This window comes from Cyprinus carpio, chromosome A9, assembly GCF_018340385.1.
Source record: "Cyprinus carpio isolate SPL01 chromosome A9, ASM1834038v1, whole genome shotgun sequence".
Lineage (NCBI taxonomy): Eukaryota > Metazoa > Chordata > Actinopteri > Cypriniformes > Cyprinidae > Cyprinus > Cyprinus carpio.
In genome coordinates, this window is record NC_056580.1 from 26,926,827 (window position 1) to 26,952,930 (window position 26,104).

Below are 26,104 nucleotides of genomic sequence, written 5' to 3' on the forward strand. Positions count from 1 at the left end.
AACACCCTAGCAACAACCTTGCATCATGGTGGTGAGTACCCAAAACACCAACACTTGCATTGTCTTCAGAAAATGTGATAAACAAATATAAACATACACCAACACTACAAACAATATATATATATATATATATTAGGGCTGTCAAATGATTAATCACGATTAATCACATCCAAAATAAAAGTTTTGTTTACATAATATATGTATGTGTACAGGGTATATTTATTATGTATATATAAATACACACACATAAATTATATATTTAGAAAATATTTACATGTATATACATTTATATATTTATATTTGATCTTATATTTTATATTATATATAAATATATTTAATATATAAACATAACATATTCTTCTTAAATATATATACATGCATGTGTGTGTATTTTATATATACACTAATAAATATACACAGTATTACACACATATATTATGTAAACAAAACTTTTTATTTTGGATGTGATTAATCGTGATTAATCATTTGACAGCCCTAATATATATATAAATATAAATATAAATATATATATATATATATATATATATATATATATATATATATATATATATATATATATATATATATATATATATATGATAAGGCATATTGTTTTTCAGCACATAAAATTTTGAGAATGATTCATTAGTTTAGTAATTTTTCAATGTTAACATGAGAGGTATAAAAATCTGCCACATTGCTTAGAGAGTCTTTCAGGGACTGGATTTCATGAGGTTGAGCTCGCCAGCTTGTAATGGCTTCTATCAAGTGTATCTATCTTGTTTTAAAAATCTCTGAGTTTTATTTTCAGTGTCAGGTACTCGTATCAGATTTCATTAGAAGATTGCTTTCTACTCATTGATTTATATTTTTTTGTACAGTCTTGCGATTTTCTTATTTCATTCTGAAGTCACCCAGCAACTATCCAATGAAATGTAGCTATGTGATGTTTTATAAACAAATTTCGGGAGGAGCACGCATGGATAATTAACACGGCCAGTTCATGATTAGTGATTACACCATTTATCCAATCAGCTCATGAGAAAACGCCTATAAATAATAAAGTACGTCCTACCTTCGTTATCTCTCAACTTTCAGCATTCGGTTCGCTCCGTTTGCCATCTTATCACAGACCCAATTTCCCTCTTCCAACGATGAGAACTATACCGGGGATTTTTTCAGATCTGCTGCAATTTGCCTGCCCCATGATCACTCCTACCCCGCCAGTCACTGCCGCCGAGCACCAGGCTTCATCGCGTCTGCTGCTCTCCTCGACCAGCCACACGCTGTGGCCAATAGACCGTGCAAAGCCCCGAGTTCGCCTCGCTTGACACCACCATTGCCTCGCACAAGACCCGGCTCTCCTCGAGTGCTAGGTCGCAGCAGCAACAGGCCTTCAACGAGCCTGGGCCGTGCTCCAGATCTCACTTCAGCAAGCCTCACACGGCCGCAGCGCAGTTTGAGGCTGTCTCCGCTAGCAGCGCTTGTGTTTTGCCACAGGAAAGCAATCGTGAGTAAATTTTCTGTTTTGTGGGCTGTTATATGAAGAGCGTGCAAAGTAATTAACTTTAGCAAAAGTGAAAGTGAATAGCACAACTGCAAAATTAACATTATTGGTATAAGCATGTCTATTGGTACATTGCGTTACAAGACTAAACATGCTTCATCCTTTTCAAAAGCCATACTACAATACTACAATACCATACTACAAAACTCCATACTACAACGTGAAAACAGCATTTTCAAATGTATCCGCTCTGGACAGCGTCTAAAAAAGGCTGCAAGCCCAAACTAAAAGGAAAAGATGCATTTTCAATGGAAATGTATTAATGTGGATAAGGCTTGAGGAATTGTCAAATCTAGCAACAAATTGCTAAGTCTGCAACACCATAGGCTACCCAGGCATTTTTTTAGCTTGTCCCGTTAAATGTCACTAGCCCTTCCACTTTCTCACGGCCTACAGCTAAAGCAGCCGAAGCAAGCATGAAGTTGCTTCTACTATCAACAAAGGCCCGCAAATTTCCAACCTGTTACTTCTAACCCCCTTTTTTCCTTTCAGTGGCCTTAGGCTTCCTCCTACAGCATGTGAAGCAAGCGCGAAGCTGCTTCCACTTGCAACACAGGCCCTCACATCTCAGACTTTCCTCCTGCTTCTTCTTACCCCTTCTTCTTTCCTTTTCAGTGGCCTCCAGCTCCTGTAGCAGATGCTAGCGTGAGCATGCCTCCGATAGTGGCGCAGAACCATCCACACCCCTTTTCTTACAACCCCCTCCCCTATTCATGGCCTGCAGCCCCACAGTCTAATCCCAGTGTGAGGCTGCCTCCGCTAATGGCGCAGGCCCTGATGCCCACCATTCCCCCTCTCTTTCCCCCTCTTTCTTCCACTCCTGGAGCCGTCCCAAGCGTGAGCACGCCTCCGCAAGCGGTTCCGGCAGCTATCTTTCCTCTTCCTCTCATGCTCCCCCTTCCTTCTCTATCTTCCGCCACACCCCTACCCATCCCTCCGAACACTCTCACCTTGGAACCACCCCCCGTAGCCAGCAACATCAGGACACAGATTTTGTCAGAAGGCAGAGAGCTCCAAGACCTACGGGCGGTCAGACAGATTCCATATCAAAGAAGCTCACCGAACCCTCATCAGCCAACCCCTTTAACGCCAGTCCATCCCTGTTCACTCTAACTCCTGACCCACCATAGCCAACCCCCTTTAAACATTCCCTAATCCATCTATAACAGCCCATCCTCACTCCAGCAGTCCCAGCAGCATCCCGCTCCCACAGGAGCCTTATCTAATTCCCACACTGCCACAGCAGTGCCTGCTCCCGCAGCAGCCTCTACCTGTATTTCTCTACTGCCGCAGCAGTGTCCGCTCCCGCAGGAGCCTCTATCTGAATTTCTCCATGGCCGTAGCAGTGTCTGCTCCTGCAAGAACCTCTATCTGTATTTCTCCATGGCCGTAGCAGTGCCCGCTCCCGCAGGAGCCTTTTTTTCTGTATTTCCTCACTGCCGCAACAGTGTCTGCTCCAGCAGGAGCCTTTTTCTGTATTTCCCCACTGCAGCAGCAGTGTCTGTCTGCTCCCGCAGGAGCCTTTTTCTCTATTTCTCTACTGCCGCAGCAGTCTGCTCCCACAGGAACCCCTTTTCTGTATTTCCCGACTGGCACAACAGTCTGGTCCCGCAGAAGTCCTTTCTGTGTTTCCGTACTTCCGCAGCAGTAGCCGCTCCCACAGGAGCCCTTTCTGTATTTCAACTACTGCCGCAGCAGTGTCCGCTCCCACAGGAGCCTTTTCTGTATTTCTCCACTGGCCCAGCAGCTCCCCACTGCCCCAGCAGCCCCCGCTGTTGCAGGAGCCTTTTTTTTTGTATTTCCCTACTGCTGCAGCAGTAGCCGCTCCCGCAGGAGCCTTTTCTGTATTTCTCCACTGCCGCAGCAGTGACAACTCCCACAGGAGCCTTTTCTGTATTTCTCCACTGCCGCAGCATTGTCCGTTCCCGCAGGAGCCTTTTCTGTATTTCCCCACTGGCCCAGCAGCTCCCCACTGCCCCAGCAGAAATCAAATTGTCTTCCTAGATACTGCCACAACAATTGTCCCCGCTCCCGCAGGAGCTTTTTTTTTTTCTGTATTTCCCCACCCCCGCGGCAGTGTCTGCTCCCACAGGAGACTTTCTGTATTTCCCCACCCCCGCGGCAGTGTCTGCTCCCACAGGAGCCTTTTCTGTATTTCTCCACTGCCGCAGCAGTGTACGCTCCCACAGGGGCCTTTTCTGTCTTTCCCTACTGCCGCCGCAGTAGCCGCTCCCGCAGGAGCCTTTTCTGTCTTTCCCTACTGCCGCCTCAGTAGCCGCTCCCGCAGGAGCCTTTTCTGTCTTTCCCTACTGCCGCAGCAGTAGCCGCTCCCTCAGGAGCCTTTTCTATCTTCTCTACTGCTGCAATAGTCGCGTCTCCAGCAGGAGCCATTTTCCCTCTATTTCAAGTAGACTCTTCCACGTTAAGTCAAATTCTCTTCCTAGATACTGCCGCAACAATTGTATACCGAAGGACATCCAGTACCCCTCTAACATTAAGCCTGGCTTTTTGGAGGGTCCTAAATGTGTGTATCTGGCTGCTGTCCTGTTCTAATTGCATTTTGGGGAGCACTTGAGAGTCCTGGGCTCGGGAGTCTTGCCGGGCTCGGAGCTCTCTCCCTGGACAGCATGCCAAATACGCATAACCTAGAGCTCACGAAATCAAAATTGTGGCTTTTAATCCTTTTTTAGTTTTTTTTTTTTTTTTCCAAATTTAATTATTAACATACTATTCATGATTACAGTTGTGTTATGTGTTACGGTTAGTTATTTTTATAAATAAATATTTTCACTTAAAAATTCTAAATATTTTACTTTTATGTGTATTTTATATTGTTTTTGTTATACTTTTTATTTCATACTATTAATGTACTGTGTTTTATATTTACCTATTCCAAACATTGTTCCATAATTTATGTAATGCTACATAATAATTAAAATTTACTGTTAGTTGCATTATTTGAATGATTATTTATTTTTTTATAAAACTTTTTGCTTTTTTTTACTTTTATATTTTTGTTGTTGTTTTATATTTATTTTAGCTTATGAAAGTACTGTATTTTATATGTATCATATTAATACAAATTAACACTTTTCATAATTATTTGCTTAGTTGCATTATTATTTGCATTACAATTAATTAATTTTTTTACTTTAATGTCGTATAAGATTTTAATTCTATATTTTTATTTTTGTTATGTAATATTTTATTTCATTAATATACTGTGTATTATATGTACATATGCCCAATTTTGTTTCATAATTTGTGCAATACTATATATTAATATAAATTTACATACTATTAGTGATTTGTTTAGTTGCATTATTATTTGCATTACTATTAATTATTTTAATAAATAAATACATATTTTTTACTTCAATGTTATACATTTATTTCATTTTATTAGATTTTTTTTGTACCATATTTGATATGTACCTATGCCAAATATTGTCATATAATTTGTGTAATTCATAAAGCACCCAGTGATAATGCAGACAAAACCTGCAAACCCAAGCAGTGATGATGATCAGTGTTGTGAAGTCTAGAATTTGGCCGCCTGGTGACTTTTGGATGCTGCTGTGCGTGTGATTGGCTAAGAGGGAAAACACTGGCTGCTGTATATCTGGCAAGTGTGTCTCTGCAGATAATGTCCCTTTGTCTCAGAAGAAAAGATTCAGTGTAATAGTTTTAATTATGACTCCAGGGGAAATACTTCCCTCTTTTAACTTTTATGAACTGTAAATGTTGGATCTTTTCTAATAAGGGCTCTCACAACCTTTTTATACCCAGTGTATTCCTGCATATCTCAGCAGACAACAACGTTAGTGGATCTGAATTTCATGGCCTCTAAGTAAGCACAGCATTTAATTCCAGTCTACTTATCTCATAAATGGTACAACATATTCTTGCGAGCCTGTGATCGGAACCATTTCCCCTCTGCGTTGCTTATCTAAATGCTTGGCAGATGTTTTGACCGGAGATGTTCGGTAGGCCTTGACTGTTCTGTATCTCGGTTCTGTGGTGGGAATGTCGAGGTCAGGACATGTGTGAACCCGGAGAGATGCGTGGGTGAAATGTTAGAGTGAGAGTTCGTCAGGCAGTGCATTGACCTGTAGAGGATGGGGTCGTTTGTGGGTCGCGTAGGGATCACACATTGCGTCCTGAGTCCCATCTTGAACATTACTTCTCCAGTGTAGCACGTATCCCCCTTGCACTCATCATGGGAGAGCTGCTTCAATGTGGGCTGTAAATGTGGTACGCTTCTGGTAAACACCATTACCTTTCCTTTCTGCTCAAGTCTCATTGGCTTCCTAGTGAGATGAAGTTTTTAATGTTTCCATTTGTTTTTTAGATTCTGTTGTTGAGCAGTTTGTATGAGGTGGTGTTTATCACACATATATTAAAGAAATTGTATGTTTGCAGTGTTCTGTAAAGTCAGTTAGGTTTCAGTTGGTTTTACGTCAGAACTGGACATCAAGTGGGCACCCAATACTGTGCTTTGATAGCAACCAATAAAGATAATGTAAAATGTATTCAGCTTCCATTTAATGTTTATAAGACTTTCATCACTTCTTGTTTAATGTTGATGAGCTCATTTTTTTAATTTTATTTTGTCTATTCTATTTTATCATCTTATCATGTTTTTATTTGTAATTTTATATTAAATAAATTTATACTATTTATTTTTATATATTGTTTACTTACTATGCATGATTATTTGCCTGGTTGCTGTTATGAATACTGCTCTGAGACATGGCTAAAGATCCAATCCCAGGCTTTATTAAAGAGAAGTCAAAGGCAGACAAAGGTCCAAACATGCAGATGTCAAAATAATCCAGTCCACTGAAAAATTCAAACAACTAGACAGAGGAACTAAACAGTGTCCAAGACAGGAATACAAGTGCTCAGACATGCAGTAACACACAAGCAAGACTACACACCGAATGCAAGGGATGACATCACTTAATTAAGCCAGAGCAAACTGGGTAGTAATAGACAGGTGTGATGAATGAAGCCATAATGATTTCAAGCAAAGGATCATGGGGAATGAAGTCCTAAATAGCTGGCTGAGGACAAGAGGGGAGTGCCCTCTGGAGGAGCTTGTGGGCACTCCAGCCGGTGATCGTGACAGTTGCATTATTATTATTTGCAATAAGATGATTTATATAATATTTTCATTTAAAATTATTTACATTTTGTATTTACTTACTATGCATGATCATTTGCTTAGTTGCATTATTAATTTCAATAAGATTATTTATTTTAGTTATTTTATTTTTATTTTACATTTCATAGTTTTTATATTTAATATTTTATTTTTTATTTACTTATTTGCTTACTATGCACGATTATTTGCATTGCAATGATTTATTTTAGATCGCCAGAGACCAAAATCGTTAGCTGGTTATGATGCAATGGTTAGCAGTTATTTTAATGCAAAACGTGTAATATAAATATACATGCGCATATATATATATATATATATATATATATTATATATATATATATATATATTATATATATATATATATATATATATATTATATATATATATATATATATGGTATAATACTACACTTAAATACACTCAAATTTCTCCCAAACTTACCAAATTCTATTGAAATTGACATTTCTACCAGGTTCAACCAGTTCATCGCCCACCCCTTCCAGTGTGGATGACTTCATTATAACATGAGCGATTTAGTATAAAGGGTGTAGACGTGGTGTCAGTCTGTATACAAGGGAAAACGGTTTGTTTTGCTTGAAATAACAGGGCATGCAAAGAGGAAATGATTCGCATACAAGAGTCGCTGTGTTATTTTCTTCCCTCTCCTTCCCCCAATCTCTGTCTTCCCATCCCACAATGCTTTGAGAGTAATGGCCTTTCCAGACCTTCTCTAAACAGCTTGTGTTTACTGTGAGCGACCTCTCCTCTATACCATATTACCAGCTGTGGCCCTGGATCTGTGTTTTGTCTGTCCACAGGGAATATGCCCGTCAAACAACCCTCTCCAATCGAACTTCCTTGGCATCACATCCCAGCCACTTTTTTACTGGATGTCCCAGGGAATGCATGGATTAATAAAACTAAAACCTTGAATGCAATCATAGTTTCTGCAGGTCATAAAAAGGGCTTAAAATGTCTTAATTCACCCTTCCACAAATTAAGGCCTTGAAAAGCTATTAAATCAGAATGAAAAGTATGCAATTCATAAATAAACAAATATCACTTTGTTTTTTTATTTTGTTATAAAAACAAACATCTTAATCTTAAATGAGGAAATATTTACTTGAGATGCTAACTGAAGTAATGAAGTCTTGTTTTCTGCCAAAATGAGACTATAAAGTGAGTTTATGCTTAAAACAAGAACACATATCTGTAAATGGCATATGAAAACCTGTTTTCCGGTTGAATAAAGTTTATTTTTCTGAGCCCATTGGCTGATTTTTGTTCTCGTTTTAATCATAAACTCACTTAATTTCTATAAATTTTATAGAAAACATAACTTCTTATCCTCTCACATTTCATCATTCAGCATTTCACACAAAAAAAAAACAAAAAAAAAAATAAAAAAAACATAACTTTTTTTATATTTTTTTTTTTTTTTTTTTGTGGATGGGAGCAGAGCTATTTAAGCCATAAGTCCTTTTTTTGTTTATTTTTTGGTAAAATGAATTAAAAAGCAATGGAGATCTGTTGGAAGTTGTATTTTCAAACTTTGAAGCATTGTTAACACAAGACATTTACATGTAAACCATATTGGCATACTGTAATCCATTCAATTTAATTCAGCTTGGCCTTAAAAAGGACTTAACATCCTAAAATCTACCTTCATAAAACCCGCAGAAACCCTGTGCAATGCAAGTCACTTTGAAAAAAAAAAACAAGAAAGAAAAAAAAAAAAAAACATCTGCAAATGCATAAATGCAAATTTAATGTCCAGTGCAAAATTTGGGTCCTGAAACTAAATTTGCACTCCATTTAATATAATTTAGGAGAAGCAATTGAGATATTAAAGAGACTTCACTGGTGTTTTTTCTTTCTAGCAGCCTACATTTTGCAAGTGTAACCCACATAATGCTTTCATTCATGGTCATCACACCTTTTCAGCAGATCTGCAGGGAGAAGCTGTCAGCGGTGAGCATTTTTAGCATTCCCACTGTTTTTATAAGGGCAAAGGAAAACTGGCAAGATCAACATTTCGCTCCGACAAGGTCTGTGGGTGCTGGAAAGCCATTAAAAAAAGAGAAATAAAATCTCTCTCGTGGTCGGGCCCCGCAGGTCCCCCTCATTGTGAGTGTGAGGAAACTGCAGAATCATGGTAAACTGTGATCTGAAGATCAGTGGCTCTTCCTGTCTTTCTAACGCGCCGCTTCAATGGAGCATGCTGAATAAAAGTTTCCACTGGACAAACAATGATTGTGACTTCAGAAAGCTCTGTAAACTAAGACAGGATGGAGTTGTTGTCAGCAGACTCAGGATTATGGATCAGGTTTGAGCATGCATATGCTGTGTGACTGAGGTTGTAATCTCTTAAAGCATATGATTGGAATTTTTGAGGCCTCACCCTTTGTCCACTTTCCATAACTGATTATTTCAGGCAGTAGGGCACTTTTAACCTTCCTGCATTTAAGTTCCCTCCTGCTGATGAAAAGTAAACTTTGATGAAGAACAATCCAGTATTTCAATCTCTTCTTTGTCTTTGAACAATGAGACATGGTCTGAGTCACTGGAGGACTGATAAATGTATAAATGTAACCTAGCTAGACATCAGTTGTATCATTGTTTTATATCTTCAGATCACCCAGTACTAAGACAAAAACAAAGTTAAAATTCTAATAAATGCATATCATTTAGCAGATGCTTTTATCCAAAGAGACTTACAAATGAGGAAATAAACCTGAAATAATATAGAATATAAAATACAAAAACCTATTTTTATTTCAGCTAGTTGCATAGGCAACTTTTCTCATTTTTGTTTAGTTTAACTTGATGTACTTAACTAAAACTGAAATAAAATTAATAAAAATTAAATTGACACAAAAAAAAAAAAAACCCAAAAAAAACAAAAAAACAACAACATTAACTAAAAAAAAAATAAAAAAAATTAAAAAAAACAAATAAATACATTAGTAATGCATTAAATGAAAAAAAAGTAATTAATTACTCCTCTTATTGACTTTCTTTCATGGTGTTTAATACATTTGTCTTTAAAAAAACAATCAATGAAAATACAGTCATTATTTACTCCTCTTATTGACTTTCTTTCATGGGGTTTTTAATTATTATTTTCTTTTCTATTTAAATTTTTATCTCAGTAATTATTTGTTCATTCACTGCACTGAACTCTTACATGTCATTCTCCATAATACATTGCTGAACTAACATAAAAAGAGACCAGAAATGAAATCTTGTAGCAATTAAGAGGTTTATTTTTAATGTATAGTTAGACATTTATTGGATATTTAATTGAAAATGCTTATTTCCCCTATGTTTACATTTAGATCTCATTTGCCATCATCTAATTGTCACTTACAGTTCTTTAAAATCATTAAGAATTTATTACATTTAACAATATTAAATGATACTTAAATCAACCAACATCACATAAAACTATTACAAATTTCAGTTTTTACTTTTTTTTATTTATGCAAAGTATTCAAATTTCAGTTTTTACTTTTTTTTTATTTATGCAAAGTAGTAGCTTATAGCATTTTAACATCAGTTTTAAGCCAAAAAAAGAAAGAAAAAAAATTGTATAGGTAATTTATAAATAATTATAAAATACAATTAATTAAAAATTGGTAATGTTGGTAACATATTTTGTTAAATGTAGTGCACAAAAACAAAATCTATATTACAACTTAATGCAGAGATTTTCATTTAATAACAACACAAAACAAAATCTATACAGTAATACACAAATTTCACTAATTTGAAACAGTACTTTTAAAATTTACCAAACAAAAACAAAACCTATATGTTCAGGGAACCTGTTTAATCATTGTTAATCATTCTGTTTAGTGACTATAGAGTGATCACGGACAGCGGGTTTTGTTCCAGTTGGAACACTGCTTTTAACTAAAGAAATAATCACATTGTCTAATCAATCTGCTTGGTTTAGTGACTATACGTGGTGGCAGATAATTACAGACTTTACCTTTGAAAAAACAAGATACCCTGATGTTATGCTTGTGACTCCCGTTTTAAGGACCTTATCGAATAAGTTCAATGCATGCATCATCACACTAGTCCTTTTCTCCATCTATCATAACCACACTAATCTGTGCTTGTGAAATCGCCATTGTGAGGTCCCCACCCGCCAAACTGAAAGACTTCTGGCCAACATCTTAGAATGTGTTTCTTTTGTGAACCTAGTGGGTTGACCTTTAAATCTCTTACTTAAAAGATGAAATCCTGGAGGATCTTTAGGTAAAAAAATCTTCTTCTTCCTAAGTCAAACAGCGTCTGGTTTGGCGTCACTACAAGCTTCTGTTTGCGAACGAGTCTCATGATAAAGAGAGATGAACTCCCGGTAGACAGACCACAGATGACTCTTCATCCAGCGCTTCGTGCTGTTGGGAGAAGAACGATTCGCTTCCTCATTTCATTAACAGCCCCCCACTCCAGATCCGTCAGGAGTGACTCTCTTTCATGGACTCCCTGCACCTGATGAAATGCAGATTCGTTGGCAGAGTTTTCCATCCGAAACTCCCACTCTTGCTTCACTCACATTTGAGAAATAAAATATTCACAAACATCATAACAAAAATTTATAAAAGCATAATATTTACATCACATCAATAATAAAAAAAATAAAAAAATAGTTTTTTTTTTTTAATAGAATAGATCTTTATTGCACATCAGAATTCCTAAAAAATCACACGTTTTCTCCTCAGCATTAAAAAACAACCACCACAAAAAAAAACATTCACTAATCAGCCGCATATAAAATTCTCTTATATTCGCCAAAACAATTTTTGAAGCTGATGTGGCGTCTTGAGGGATCACATAATTAGGTCCATCTTTCAAGGAAAAGCCCAGATAATAACAAGATCACAGGCGATGGAAAAGAGCAGTGTTGTTTTTCTTCTAGCAGGTTAAATTGAACCTCTGGGCCCTGACATGCCTGAGCAAGAATACTTCTGTATAATGCTGAAGCTCTTGTTGTAGTTGCACAAGTGATCTCGGAGTCTGTTTTAAACAGATGAATGGTGCATCGCACTGGACTTTAAATGTGAAATTATTTAGGAACTTGCAATTACTTAGCACTCTTCAATGAATATGGGCAACAAGATATGAACTCATGCTATGGGCCTTTGTATTTAAGAAATAATACATTTGAAATGACAAATAATACATTTAAATTCTGTCTGTCTGTCTGTAGTTCTTTCTATCTATCTATCTATCTATCTATCTATCTATCTATCTATCTATACTTCTATAATAGTGTATACGTATATACAGTAGATTATTTATATTTACATTACAGGGCTATTGAATCCTTGAATCTAATTGACTGATGAACGTTCTAAGGTGTGCAATTATTTTCAGAGAAACGCACTGCTAAAGTAGTTCCAGGCAGGTCTTGACCGCATTGCATGTCCATATCACTTCGACAAATGATTTCCATTATTTCAAAAGTCCTTACTGCCTAAAACAGCTGACCAAGCAAATAAATATAGTCAGCAATACATTTCTCACAAGAACATTTACACAAGTATAAATACAACAGTACGCTTCTCACAAGTGAGGTAATAACAGAACTGCTCAAAAAAAATAAAAACACACATTTCTATAATAATAGACACTCCTCCCAAAAACACTCTAGAGACACACAAAATAAAACTAAAAAAGCTCTTAATCTCTCTCTCTCTCTCTCTCTCTCTCTCTCTCTCTCTCTCTCTCTCTCTCATCTTTAATAACTTCATTAATAACTGCATTAGTCTGCTATCAGCGGCCCAAGCCTCCGTTACTAGCTCTAAAATGATGTTTTGGAATAAGCAACAGAGGCATGGATTGAGATGCGTAAGAATTTATTCCTACACACGAGCGTTTTAATGTCTTGAAATACAAGATCTGAACAATATTTGAGGTGTAAGAACCCTAGTATTTTCTAATAATAAAATGGTCCGTTGTTAATTATTCCTTACCTATAGTATAAATATAGTAAATTTATATATATATATATATATATATATATACAGTATATATATACACACACACACACATACTGTGTAATATTTGTATATATATTTTACATACAACCACACATATACATACAGTATGCATACAAGTTTTATCATTATTTATTCTGTATTTCATTGTGTTGCAGTTTATTGTTCAAATGCATTTTTGCTATACACATTTGCAAGTCAAACTTGAAATTTGGTATGCACTGAAATTTTTTATGTGATGAACAGGAATGAGTAAGGTCTGTTTTGAGGGTATGAAAACAGTTGAATCCTTTGAACTTAAGTGGAAATGCAACAAACTGAGACCCGCCTTTCAGAAATTATCATTAATTATCAACAATTGGCTTCATCCTTCTTTGCACAAACATCCTTTCTAATTTTTTTTCTCACAATTTTTTTTTACTACTTTTTTCCTTTGAGATCGCGTGCTCTGGTGGCATGCTGCGTCATTGTTGAATAACAGCACAACAAAACATAAGCTGAAAGTGATAAGACTTGATTGCATTAGTGACACATCAATGCAGTTTTCATCAGTCACTAAACGTCCAAAGCCACCCTGTTTCACTATTTCATTGTGTTGCAGTTTATTGTCGAAATGGCATTTTTGTCTATACCCATTTGCAAGTCAAAACTTGAAATTTGGTATGCACTGAAATTTTTTATGTGATGAACAGGAATGAGTAAGGTCTGTTTTGAGGGTATGAAAACAGTTGAATCATTTGAACTTAAGTGGAAATGCAACAAACTGGGACCCGCCTTTCAGAAATTATCATTAATTATCAACAATTGCTTGCATCTGCAGCAAACATCCGTTTCTTAATTTTTTTTCTCACAATTTTTTTTTTACTACTTTTTCCTTTGAGATCTGCTTGCTCTAGTGTGCATGCTTGCGTCATGGTTTGATAACAGCAAAACAAACATAGCTGAAAGTGATAAGACTTGATTGCATTAGTGTAACACTATCAATGCAGTTTCATCAGTCACTAAACGTCCAAAGCCACACTGTTTCACCCACCAGCCCTGGAGTTCACACAAAGCTGATTACACGTCTGTGGCCATGATCAGCTGCTCGGTTCCACATTAACACACACTTTCATCGCAGGGGTTTCTCTGACAGGCTCATGGAGAGTCTGTGATGTCATCAGATGGGCGTGGCCTTAAGGTAGGCCTGCCACTTTTGGACAGAAAATCTCTCTAGTTGTGTCTCACTCCTTCTCTGAGCGACTGTGTGGATCAATGGGACATGTGAGGTGTCTAAAAAGAGGAATTTTACACCGTAGCACAGGAGGTAAGAAACAATCTGGGTTTGATGAATGAATGTCTTTGTCTTGTACCTGTAGGGTAGGTAACTCCAATGCAGAGCCTCTTGTTGGTGCATGTTCATGTCACTTGGCACACAATATGTTAGTTTATTTTGTCTAAGTTGTGAAACCAGTCACATAGCTGTACGTTTTGCGTTTGTTTGATTTAACCTGGAAAATAAGTAACTGTACTCGTATATCAATGAGTGGTGTTGGGTGTTTATCTGTGCAACTTGTAGTTTATGAAGCACTAAATTTAAACAGCATTGTTCTTAAAATATCCCGGGTGGAGTCCGTTACGGAGCAGGAAGGTGCCTTTTGGATATTGTTCAGCTCTTCAAACCCACCTTTCCCCAAAGGGCCAATACTGGAAGGAGCCTGTCAACTACACAATGCATTGAATTGGATTGGACCATGCTGCGAAATCCCCTCTCAATTGTCCCAGATTCGCCCAAAACATTCTTCCAACAACAGTTAACGTGATCCTTCGGATAATGAAATTCCATGCAGCACCGCAATTGTCACTCCTCGCACGGCAGCTGCAATAATGCGAGCCGGAATGCGTGGAATTTATCATTCCCCCCTGAAAAACTTCTGGATATTTGTTGTTTCCCAGTGTATTATGTGCAGGGAAAATTTCAGGTGACCCCATATAGCCGCACACTTTCGCTGAGTGCTTTAATAATGCAAGTGGTCTTTGCAGAGTAAGTCATGTAAACATTAATTAGGCTACTGTAGCCTCCCACAGGACCACACAGCCTTTAATAAAGCTGATGGAAATGGGCGGCAGACACGTTATGCCCGGTTAGCCCATAATATTCACACAAGGCTCATTGCCTCTGTGTTTCAGTTCTGAACGATAGGAAGTCATTAACCTGTGAAGGCATAATGGTTTCTGTGCTCTCTCTCTCTCTCTCTCTCTCTCTCTCTCTCTCACACACACACACACACACACACACACACTAACCCTGATGAGTAGTTCACAGTGATTAAATGACTGCTGCAAATGATGTAATTAATGCTTATTTCAGGTTTAAATGGGTATTAATGACATTACTGTTTAAGTGAATTAGGGTTGGGTTTTTTTATTTATTAGGCTAGTAAAACTGTAATACTATGGAATATTATTACAATTTTAAATAACTGTTTCGTCATTTAATATATTTAGAAAATGTAAAAAAAAATAAAAAAAATAATAATTGGCAAATCGAAGGCAGTTATTATTTATCACCAATTTACACCATTTTATTTGTTCATTTATTTTATTTTTCTTTTAATAGCATGTTACTATGTTTATATTATTTATGTTTATATTTTTCAGACTTTTAATGGTATTTAGTGGTATTTATGTTAATGCTCTGAAATGAACGTTACTACTGAAAACCAATAACACTGTTGTGAAAAGCGCAATCAATCAATCAATCAATCAATCACCAGACTTGACTGAAGTTTCCTGAGGACAAATTCCTTGTGTTTATGAGAGCATATGATGGAGATATTTTAAGAGAGTGCACTGAAATCCAAGCAATATTCACAGTTTAATATTCACATTTTACCAGCAGTGTCATCCCCAAATAAGGTAGATGCAATTACTGTGATGTCACACAAACAGAAACCGCACTTCCAGGTTTTTATGTGAGCAACACTACAACTCTACTGATCTGTTAAGCATTATATAATGCATGATGCATCTAAAATATAAAATGAATATAAAAGTAAAACATTTTGAAATAATCAGATTTCAAAATAATGCAAAGATTTATTTAATCAGCATTTTAATCTTGTATCATGTCATATAGTGTAGACACAGTTGTGCAGTGGTGTTGGCAACACTGGGTCCTGTTATATAATTGATGCTTTTGGTATTATATTAGTCAGCTCAGTTGTGCTTTAAATTATGGGATGGGTGGTCCATGCTGGTATTTTAAATATTCCAGAAATGAGCCTAATGTGCCTCATGGCCTAAGTTTACTGATGTCTTTGATCTGGTCTAAATGTTGTTGTGCATGTTGAGTCACGGCTGACTGCTTTGAAGTTTTGCCTGTTGTTTTGAGGATGCAGAAAATAGCTGCACATTGTTCAGGTTTTTTTCTTTTTCCCACAACAGGTGTTTTGAATATAAGAAAGTTGATATGTGATCTGCAGTGATCTCATGTGACCGAATGACTCTGAGTTATACACTGAGTTAGACATTGTGGGTTTGGCTAATTAATTAATTAAATGATGTCTGCAAACATTCACTGGGACATAACACATTAAAACACACTCTTTTCCACAAAAAATTCTCTTAAAAACACAACAATATTAAACCAACTTAATTGACTACAGTTGCTTTCTCCAGGCTGTTCACACTGTGCACAGTATAGGCCTATACAGTGTAAACCAGTATCCAGTAACTTCACAACAGTTGTCATAGTAATGATATAGCCATTGGCACAATACTAAGACAGTTGTATATAAAAATCTGTTTCTGCATATATGCTTGTGTATGTATGTATGCATGTACTGTATGTTACACCCTGGGCGAGACCCCCTTCGAGCGATTTGAAAATTCCGTTGGCTAATTACAGGGCCTAACATTAACTCAACTAATGGAAATAAATAATAACTGAACTTGTAACAGTTTTGTTGCAAAGCACAATATTATGGTGAAACTCTCCCCCACGCCGTGCCCTGCTCCCCTTTCCCCTTCTCACACAGCTTCTGTGCACGGCACATTCTTAGTAAACAGGGGTGCCAATTTGCCAGTTCCCCACACAGTGAAATGATAGATAATAAAAAACCATTTTGCGGCAGTGGTGCAAAGGATTTTTATATATATATATATATATATATATATATATATATATATATATATATATAATATATATATATATATATTATATATATATATATATATATATATAATTTTTTTTTAACTGCTCGTGCTGCCCCCCATGTATCAAGAAAAAATGCCTGCCCGGTTCGCCCGTGCCAAAAACCGCTACTGTGTGTGTGTGTGTGTGTGTGTGTACTGGTATATATGGTTTATGAGGACACAAATGTGTATAATGACATGGATACTACAACATAAACATGGTTTATGAGGACAGTTCCTGTGTCCCCCTAAAACAAAAGGCTTAAAAACATACAAAACGGTGTTTTATGAAATTCAAAAACTGAGGAAAATCAGCAAATTAGAATGATGATGCTGAAAATTCAGCTTTGCATCACAGGAATAAATCATATTTTACAATATATGTAAATTGCAATCAGTTATTTTAAGTCGTAATAATATTCAACAACATTACTTTTTTCACTGTAAATCTAGTCCAATAAATGCAGCTTTGGGGAGCAGAAGAGACTTCTTTCCAAAAACATTTTAAAAAATCTTACTGACTCCAGACTTTTGAATGGTAATGCATGTGACTACATGATGAAAACTCGGCTTGAAATACATTTTCACTATTGAAAATCAGCTTGTAATTGGATTTCAAACCACCTACAAGTTGGATCAAGTTGACAAGCAAACTATCAGATATCAATTTTATGCTATTCAAACTATAAACAAAAAATAAATAAAGTAGATTTTAGAGTCGGATACAGCAAAACATCTGATTTTTGCTGCTTGTGTGAGCAAATCATACAGTGTGTGTTTGTGTGAGAGCTCTAGTTTATTGAGTATATGTGTCTGTGTTTAATGATAGCTATCTGTGCTGATGATGAATGAGTGTAGATCTCAAGTGATGTGTCAGAGGAAGAAGCCTCTGACAGTCAAGCTCTGGCATGCCTGGTGTGTCATTCATTGCTCTGAGATCAAATTGCCTCACAGGGATCAGCCCCTCCTAGTCACATATAGACCCAAACATCCGTAGAACTCCTTAACACGTGATACTTCCATCGTGTTCGTTTATTAGACATTTGAAGCAGAAAGTTGGGTGTACTGTATATTCAACTTTAAATATATTGCTTGGCTATAATATTTAACTATAAAGTGTATTTTGAGAGAATATACATTGCAGTATTTAAGAATTACAGGGGGTTTGATTAAACTGTTATGGTTAAAGAGGCAGACAGTTATGAAACCTTGAAATATCAGCGTCTGGGTCGATATTTGCGCAGGTCTGCCTGTGAGTTTGTTGACCCTTCAAGGCCTCTGGCTCTACTTGTTGTTAGAAATGATCCCATTAAAGTCCTGTTTTTTCTTGTGCGATACATGCAAATTCTCTGTAAGCAATGGATGCAGTGCTGTGTGATGTTATTTTGGTGTTTTGATCACAGTTAAATTCAATGACTCAACTGACTGTTCTGATTGGATGAGTCTCAGCACCTTTAAAGAGAAACGTTTGCGTCATTTCTACAAATAACTCTTTAGATGTACTGTGTGTTGATGAGCACTTTGGTTGACACTAATGGGGCATTTGCTATTTGAAATGTCTGTTTTGAAAGTCATGAATGTGTCTGATTACCATGTTAGAAACCCTTGTGTTTACTTTGGCTTGCTGTAGCCCACTCAAAAATAACACACTATGCTAATGCACACATTTCAGGGGTTTTCCTGAACATTTCCTGTGCAATGTTTGTGCTCTGCTCGTCAGGCCTGGGCTATTCCTGACTAGTCCTAGTCCTCAGGGAATCTTGTATGTCAAAAAAATTATAAACAGGTAATTGACATAAAATAATATGTGCTGCTGAGAGACATTTGTGAACTCTGTTAGTACTTCAGCAGATGTTTGCTTGGGATTTATTATGTCTTTGATGCCCACCTCTAAATGCACAGTTGTTTTGCAGAACAGCACGTTCAGTCATTTTCTCGTCTCTCTAGAGTCGTCATTTTTGGAATAATTTGACATTCAAACAAACCCTTCGGCTTCATATGGTGTAATGTGTCGGATGTGTTCAATGCCCTGTAATCTAAAAAAGACAACACTGAGCAAAAACATTTATGGACAGCATTGTGTAGTGCTAGCTTAAGACTTTATAAGATTTAAAGGGGTCAAATTATGAAGAAATAAATGTTCCATGATCTTTTTTCCTCCCAGTCCAAAAAGGAGTCAATCAATTAAGCAAAAAAAAAAAGAAATGATTTTTAAATCAGAAACGTCAGTCTGAGACAGTCACAAGACCACATTTACATTTACTTAACCTTATTCGGCCCGTACAGTCACAATGGGGTAATGCGAAGGAAGTAGGATAGATGCTATCATTCTTAAACAATAGAGAAATGAATCAAGAGTAAAATTACTAGCTCTCTGCTATAATTGAGTCTGTTTTACAGTGGCATGTCTCAACATGCATTATTTTGTAATATATGTAGGCTTTGCAGACATGCACTGACAGAAAATTTTTACCTTTAAGGGTACCCTTAAAATGTCAACTTTGTACCTTATTTACCCCTATGAAAAAGGTTCAAAGTAATACCTTAAGGGAGAAGTACAAGATGTAGTTTGTTTCTTCACTGGAACAGATTTGGAGAAATTTAGCTTTACGTCACTTGCTCAGCAATGGATCCTCTGCAGTGAATGGGTGCCGTCAGAATGAGAGTCAAAACAGCTGGTAAAAACATCACAATAATCCACAAGTAATCCATATGACTCCAGTCCATCAATTAACATTTTCTGAAATGAAAAGCTACATGTTTGTAATAAACCAATCCGTCATTAAGATGTTTTTAAGTTCAAACCTTTGCTTCCGGCTAAAATGATTCCTCTATCCATAATATTGCTTCCTTCAGTGAAAAAGACATCTTGTCAGAATCAGGAGAGAAATATGCACAGATCAAAACACACAGCCTTTGCCTTCACAAGATGTTATTTGATGGACTGGAGTTGTGTGGATTATTGTGATGTTTTTATCAGCTGTTTGGACTCTCATTCTGACGGCACCCATTCACTGAAGAGGATCCATTTGTGGTATAATGCTACATGTCTCCAAATCTGTTCTGATGAAGAAACAAACTCATCTATATCTTGGATGGAAAATCTTGGAAATGTTTCATTTTTTGATGAACTATTACTACTCAAAGTATGAAATATGCACCCTTTATAAGTAGATATAAAGCATAAAGTTGCAGGTATAAAGTCATCATTTTAAGGGTATTGCTCTACTGAAAAGCTGTTACCCTTAAAGATAATAATTTAGCACATTTTATGTGTGTGTGTTGTTGCAGGATGGGGTTAAAAACTTCATTGTTTCAGTGCTTATTTCACATGCAAAGAGGGTTTTTAGAAGTCTTAAAGTCACAGCATCAATAAAGAGCTTGTTTAGAGGCCTGAAACATACTGTATGCAATTACATACATGCAAATGCAAACTGGTGTTACATTGGGTTCCAAAATGTGTCAGACCACAAATCATAATGCAATGCAAGTGTACAGTATACAGTATGTGTTTCTGTTATCTTGGCTGAGCATTAGTGTTTGCATATGTGAAGTAGTGCAAAATATGTTTGTGGCTTATGGATCAGACATGGTATGAAAAATTATTACTAAATTATGACTATTTTGAATGCAAACATTACTTAATGGACCTCAAAGAGAGACTGTGACAGAAACTGTGATGACAGTCAGCCTCAAAACGGAGACGGTGACTTTGTTTCTCAACACTTGCTGCATTTAAAGAGACCAACACCATGCTCCTCCTCTTCGGCTCCCTCAGAGCTTCATCCTCGTCCGCTGGAATGAATGAATCACATTACTCTAGTGTCTTGTGACTTGTGTGTAAAGTGCATCCAAGCCCTCTCATTAAATAGCTGCTTATTTGAGTGGAGAAGAAGGAATGTCTTTCAACCGTCATCATGCAACATTTTCAGAGAAATTACTGCATTTTCCATGAGAACTAAAGCTGCTCGTTTTACATTTACAGTTCAAATTGTTAAAGCAAACCGCTGTTCTGATGCAAATAATACAGTGTGAAAACAGATCTGTGGACCTGGAGGATGCAGCTGAACTCTGGTTCATACCAAGCAATCAAAATGTTTGCAAATTGAGCGATGATTTAGTGTTTGTGTTTTAGGGCAGATGTTTGAGAGACTGAGCATGTGTAAAGTTGCGTCTGATCACAGCTATTTTCTGCATTCTCTTACGGGCATACAAGTATGTGCTTGAATGGGGAAATAAATTGTGCAGATCTGTTTGTCAAGATTTAATTTTAGTGACATCCACAACAACAGAATATCACAACATTTGTATTTTTTTAATTGGTTTACTCTAATATTTACATTGGAAATATTTATTAAATTAATTTTTTGGACATACTTGAGAAAAACATGATGAGTAGGCACCTATTTAAAGGGACAGGGCACCTAAATATACATTTTTTTAATCATTTGGTCACCCTCATGTTGTATCCAAACTTGTATGCTATTATTGTTGCTGGATTTTCTGTAATTTGTGAGACAATGTTTCCTTGCCATTGGCTTTTCGTGTTTTCACTGTTATACGCATCTTCTGAAAGAGTACTGAATGTCTGGATCAAAACATGATAAAGTAGTAGCAGAAACAATGTTAGCAGATGCATATGTATCACGATCATCAAGCATTAAACATCATATAAATCTAAATTGTCTAACCTTACGGAATGAAAATCTGTGTTTTGAGAATCTTTCTGAATCTGATCCAGACGTAGTCTTAGACGAAACAATTCAATATTATTTGCCCTTTAGTTCAAAATGTTGCTCTTTTAATGAAACTTGCCCGTATTCAGGTGTTGATTTAAAAATAATGCATGAAAGTAGAATAAAATTCATTTTGTTGTTTAAAAGCAGATGCCCTGTTCTTTCTTTCGGCATATTGCGTGTTCAGATATTCATACAGCAAAATATTCTGAGGGCCATGAAAGTTTTGTGAAAAATGCTGGCGGTGACTGGCAAAAAATAAAAAAAAAAGACACTGGCAGGGAAAGTGATAACTATTTCTTAACTCTTAAATTCCACAGAGCATTACTATTACTATAAGAGATGATACATTCATATTTTAAACCTGTTTTGTCCTTTTTTTTTAACAGGAGATCATCGAAAAACAAAGCAGCACCTCCTCCTCCTGTCCTGAAAGGTCTGGATGCTCCATTGCTGAGCCACAAGCTCCCAGCGTACCCTCACCCTGCCATGGAGCAGAAGGAGAACCTGCTGGAGCAGGACCTGACTCTCACAGTGGTCCTTCCTGAAGGGCTGGAGAAGACTGTGGTTGTCCATGGCAGGTGAGGGGCTTGTTTGTTGGTGTTTTTTGTACAGCTGGACATGTAAACTGCTGGAGTGGTTGGTATGCAGACAACTTGGTAAAGATGCTGCAGGTTCTTATGTTTAAAGAGAAGAGGCGTCAAAGCAATTTAACTTTGTAGTTGCGGTTCCCATTAGTCCTTAAAGATTTTTCAAAGACTGTAAAGTTATAAATGGTACAAAAGTGTCAGAATTATTCTTTGCCTTTTAAGTAGATCCATGCTGGTTTCTGCCCATATGCTAACTGATCGGTTAAATCAGTTTTTATTTTTATATTTTCATTTATATTTTATATATTTAATTTTTTATATCTTGTATTCTTTTTTTATTTTAAAGTTTTTGTGATTTTGATATGTTTTTTAAATAATTTTCATTCTTATTTTTTTTGTTTTGATTTGTTTTAAATATTTTGACTTTTTATTTCAGATTAGTTCTTCAACTTCAACTTATTTTTTAGATAGTTGACAAGGCAACATTTAATGTTTCAAGTTTTTCATCTAATATTTAGATTTTATTTTTTTCAGGTTTTGTTTCAGTTACTGAATTTTGAATTGTTTTAGTTATCAGCAACAGCACTGTCATTCATTAGCAACAAAATTTAAAAAAATCTCACCCATTTACTGTTCCATAGTTCTTTTAAAATGTGTTTATTTATGTCCAGGTATCATATTTTTAAGCATAAATGTAGCTAATACATTTAAAAATGAGTATAACTAATAAACTGCACAGCATTGTTCTCTGCAGACAACACTGAAAAAATTAGTAAAAACCGTGTGTTGACTCATGTAGACATTGACATCTTGAATTAATCATTGCCAAATATTTAAGGCAAATAACATTGAAACAAATCAGAATATACAGATGTGTTTGAGGAATTTGTTGGCAAACATTTATACACAAGCCTGGACATTTGTGGCTTTTGCAAAACTTTTTATTAGGACACAATGCCAAATGCGTTGTGGCAACATTAATGTTGCGTGCACCTTCACAAATGACCACTGCTCACAGAGTATCTCTTCTGATCTTAAAAATCTAGTCCTTTACTTGTTCAAATAGCACTGTTCAGAGAGTTTATCATGATGTAATCCTGTTGCCGTAAAACTATTTTGAACATGGTGCATGTTTGGCAGGACAGGATAAACAATGCAATAATCACGGTTTGAGCATGAGTGCATAAAAACTTGCAGCTGTGTCCATTTCTATAGCTCTAACAACCTGAACTGTTACGGATTATTATAGTAACTTAATATAAGAATTCTCAATTTTACGGAACTTTATTTTTAATGAATATTGTACACTTCTCTATGGAAGGGGTTAATCTCTGAGCTGAGCTGTATATGAGATCATGAAGCTTCTCAGATGATTGCTGTTATGAAACTAATCAGATGATTGCTGGGTGGGGCAGCGTTTCTCAAAGCTCCTGCAACAAATCAGGCTTGGTTTGGGTACAAGGCATGCGATGACGTTAGAGTAATCCAGCATCTTTGCACACTGTTTGTGATTATCATTAAACAGTTTGATCGGTTTCAGCAGTTGGATCCTTTGCTTAAATGACCTGCTGTACTCTGTGCCGTGCTTAGTGGTGTTTTCTGTCACCAGTGATTAATCTCAAATTTTTAAGGTGTACCAGAAGGACATTTTTAAAGTAGGATTTATTTAAGATTGACCAAATAGCATTACTTTCATATTTTGCTCCAGTTCTGCATTACTCCCTTGCAATAATTGCTAAATATGCAATCGAACTTAAAATAATAATAATAATAATAATGATAATAATAATAATAATTATTATTATTATAATTATAATATATTTAATATTGTATTTATTTATTTTATTACTTTGTACTACTACTACTACTACTACTACTACTACTACTAATGATTTAATTATTATTATTATTTTAATCAAATGATTACAGTTTATTTTATATGATGATGATGATGATGATGATAATAATAATAATAATACATTATTTAGTAGCACTACTACTACTACTACAACTACTACTACTAATAATAATAATACCACTATAATAATAATGTAATGTAATAATACATTTACTATTTTATGTTATTTTTATTATTATTATTATTATTATTTGTAGTAAATTATTATTATTGTTATTATTATTATTATTATTATTACTACTACATAAATAAAATAAAATTAATGATAATAATAATGATATTTATTAACATTACTAATAGTAGCAGTACTCTATAAAAATAAATAGGACAAAATAATTAATTTAATATTATTTTTTATTTATTCTTATCATAAAATATCCATATTTTTCTTTAAAAAATTGGACTGCATGTTTCTGCTTTGACAGTGTTTTGCTAGAATATTTTTTTTTTCCTGGTACAAACCTGATCTCAGATTTCAGACAATCTGTCATCACCGTTTAATCAGCGTTTTATTGGGTTCTTTGATCCTGAACACCTGTAAATGAAACCTGATTTTCCTGAGTTCAACGTTATTGCCCCCTTCATGCTAAAACTGAAACCAAATTCAATATACTGTAGAAGGATTAATAATCAAATTCTTCATCTGCTATTCTAAATTTGATCACTAATCGTGATGAAATTATTGTCCGTGTGTTTCCAAAAGCTTCTCCGATCCAAAAATTCCAAAAGCAGCTGGAAAGCTTTGTGTCATAATCTGTCTCGAAAGGATTTTCCACACTTTCAGTATGCAAAGTGTCAAGCGTATATGACGTAGTGGGAGTCAGTGGATAAGAAACCACAATGGACATGATCCTCATTGTTCTTTCATACTTTGTGGTTCAAACTTTATGCAATATTAAGGGAATAGTTCATGCAAAAATAAAAATTCTGTTAGTACTTACTCATTATTTACAGCAAACCAGTGTGCTTTTCCATGGAACACTAAAGGAATCTTGTTATAGGGAAGAAATGCTTGCACAAGTTCTTCTGAATTTCACTTTTGTGTTCATACTGTATTGTTGTTGTCATGAACACTTGAAAAACAATCAAGTGAAAAAGTGTTCATTTCCTTGACGTGCATTGGAAACCCCTGCAGCAAAATATCATTTAGGCAAATCCTAAATGCTTCACAGATAGCAAAGCTTGTGTCGTTAACTTTGACATTTGCAGAGTCACATGTTTCCCGGGGCTTTAACTCGATAAAATATAATAGAAATGATCTTTCACAACTTTTTGAAACACAGATCCTTGTGTCCCAAAGGGAAAGTTCACCCAAAAATGGCATCCTTGTCATCTTTTACTCATTTTTGTCTGTTTTATTTCTTCTGAAACAAAAAATTAGATGTTAGCAAAATGATCAACCTCTGCTCTGCTGTTTTTCAGCAAGCCCATGATGGACCTGCTGGTCATGCTTTGTGCGAAGTACCACCTGAACCCATCTGGCCACACCATAGAGCTCATCACCACCAACAGGAACCATGTGAAGTTCAAACCCAACGCCCTCATCGGAGCCCTAGAGGCTGAGAAGATCCTGCTAAAACCCAAAGGCATGGAGGACAAAAGCAAAAAGACAGGACCGCAGATGCCTGAGGTACTCTCATGCACAATTAACTTAAATATGAATTCAACACAGTTCAAGTCTAGTCACGTTTATCTATATGGATCTTTATACAACACAGGTTGTATCAAAACAGCTTCTCAGTGCTACAAAATGTAGTTAATCAATTACAAAAAGTTAATCAATTATGAAATCATAAGTGCACGTTCTTGTATGCACATTACAGAAAATAAAAGCTTAAAATTAGCATACTGAGCACACAGTGCATAGACAATATAATTCAGCAACATTAAACATATTATTATTAATAAACAAAATTCATAAATATGAAAAAAATATTTA

The 26,104-nt window shown here is 35.8% G+C and overlaps 1 protein-coding gene across 3 annotated transcripts in view; it reads left to right on the forward strand.

Annotated features, from left to right (window-relative positions):
* LOC109055261 (cordon-bleu protein-like 1) overlaps positions 1 to 26,104 on the forward strand; it is a 52,799-nt gene that overhangs the window by 10,108 nt on the left and 16,587 nt on the right. For 2 of the 3 annotated variants that reach the window (XM_042764312.1, XM_042764313.1), the window contains exons 3-4: positions 22,047 to 22,238; positions 25,588 to 25,795. In XM_042764312.1, the coding sequence (XP_042620246.1) occupies positions 22,047 to 22,238; positions 25,588 to 25,795 (400 nt within the window). Of the gene's footprint in view, positions 1 to 13,706; positions 14,052 to 22,046; positions 22,239 to 25,587; positions 25,796 to 26,104 lie in introns of those variants that run through there. The other variant, XM_042764314.1, reaches the window with a different exon arrangement.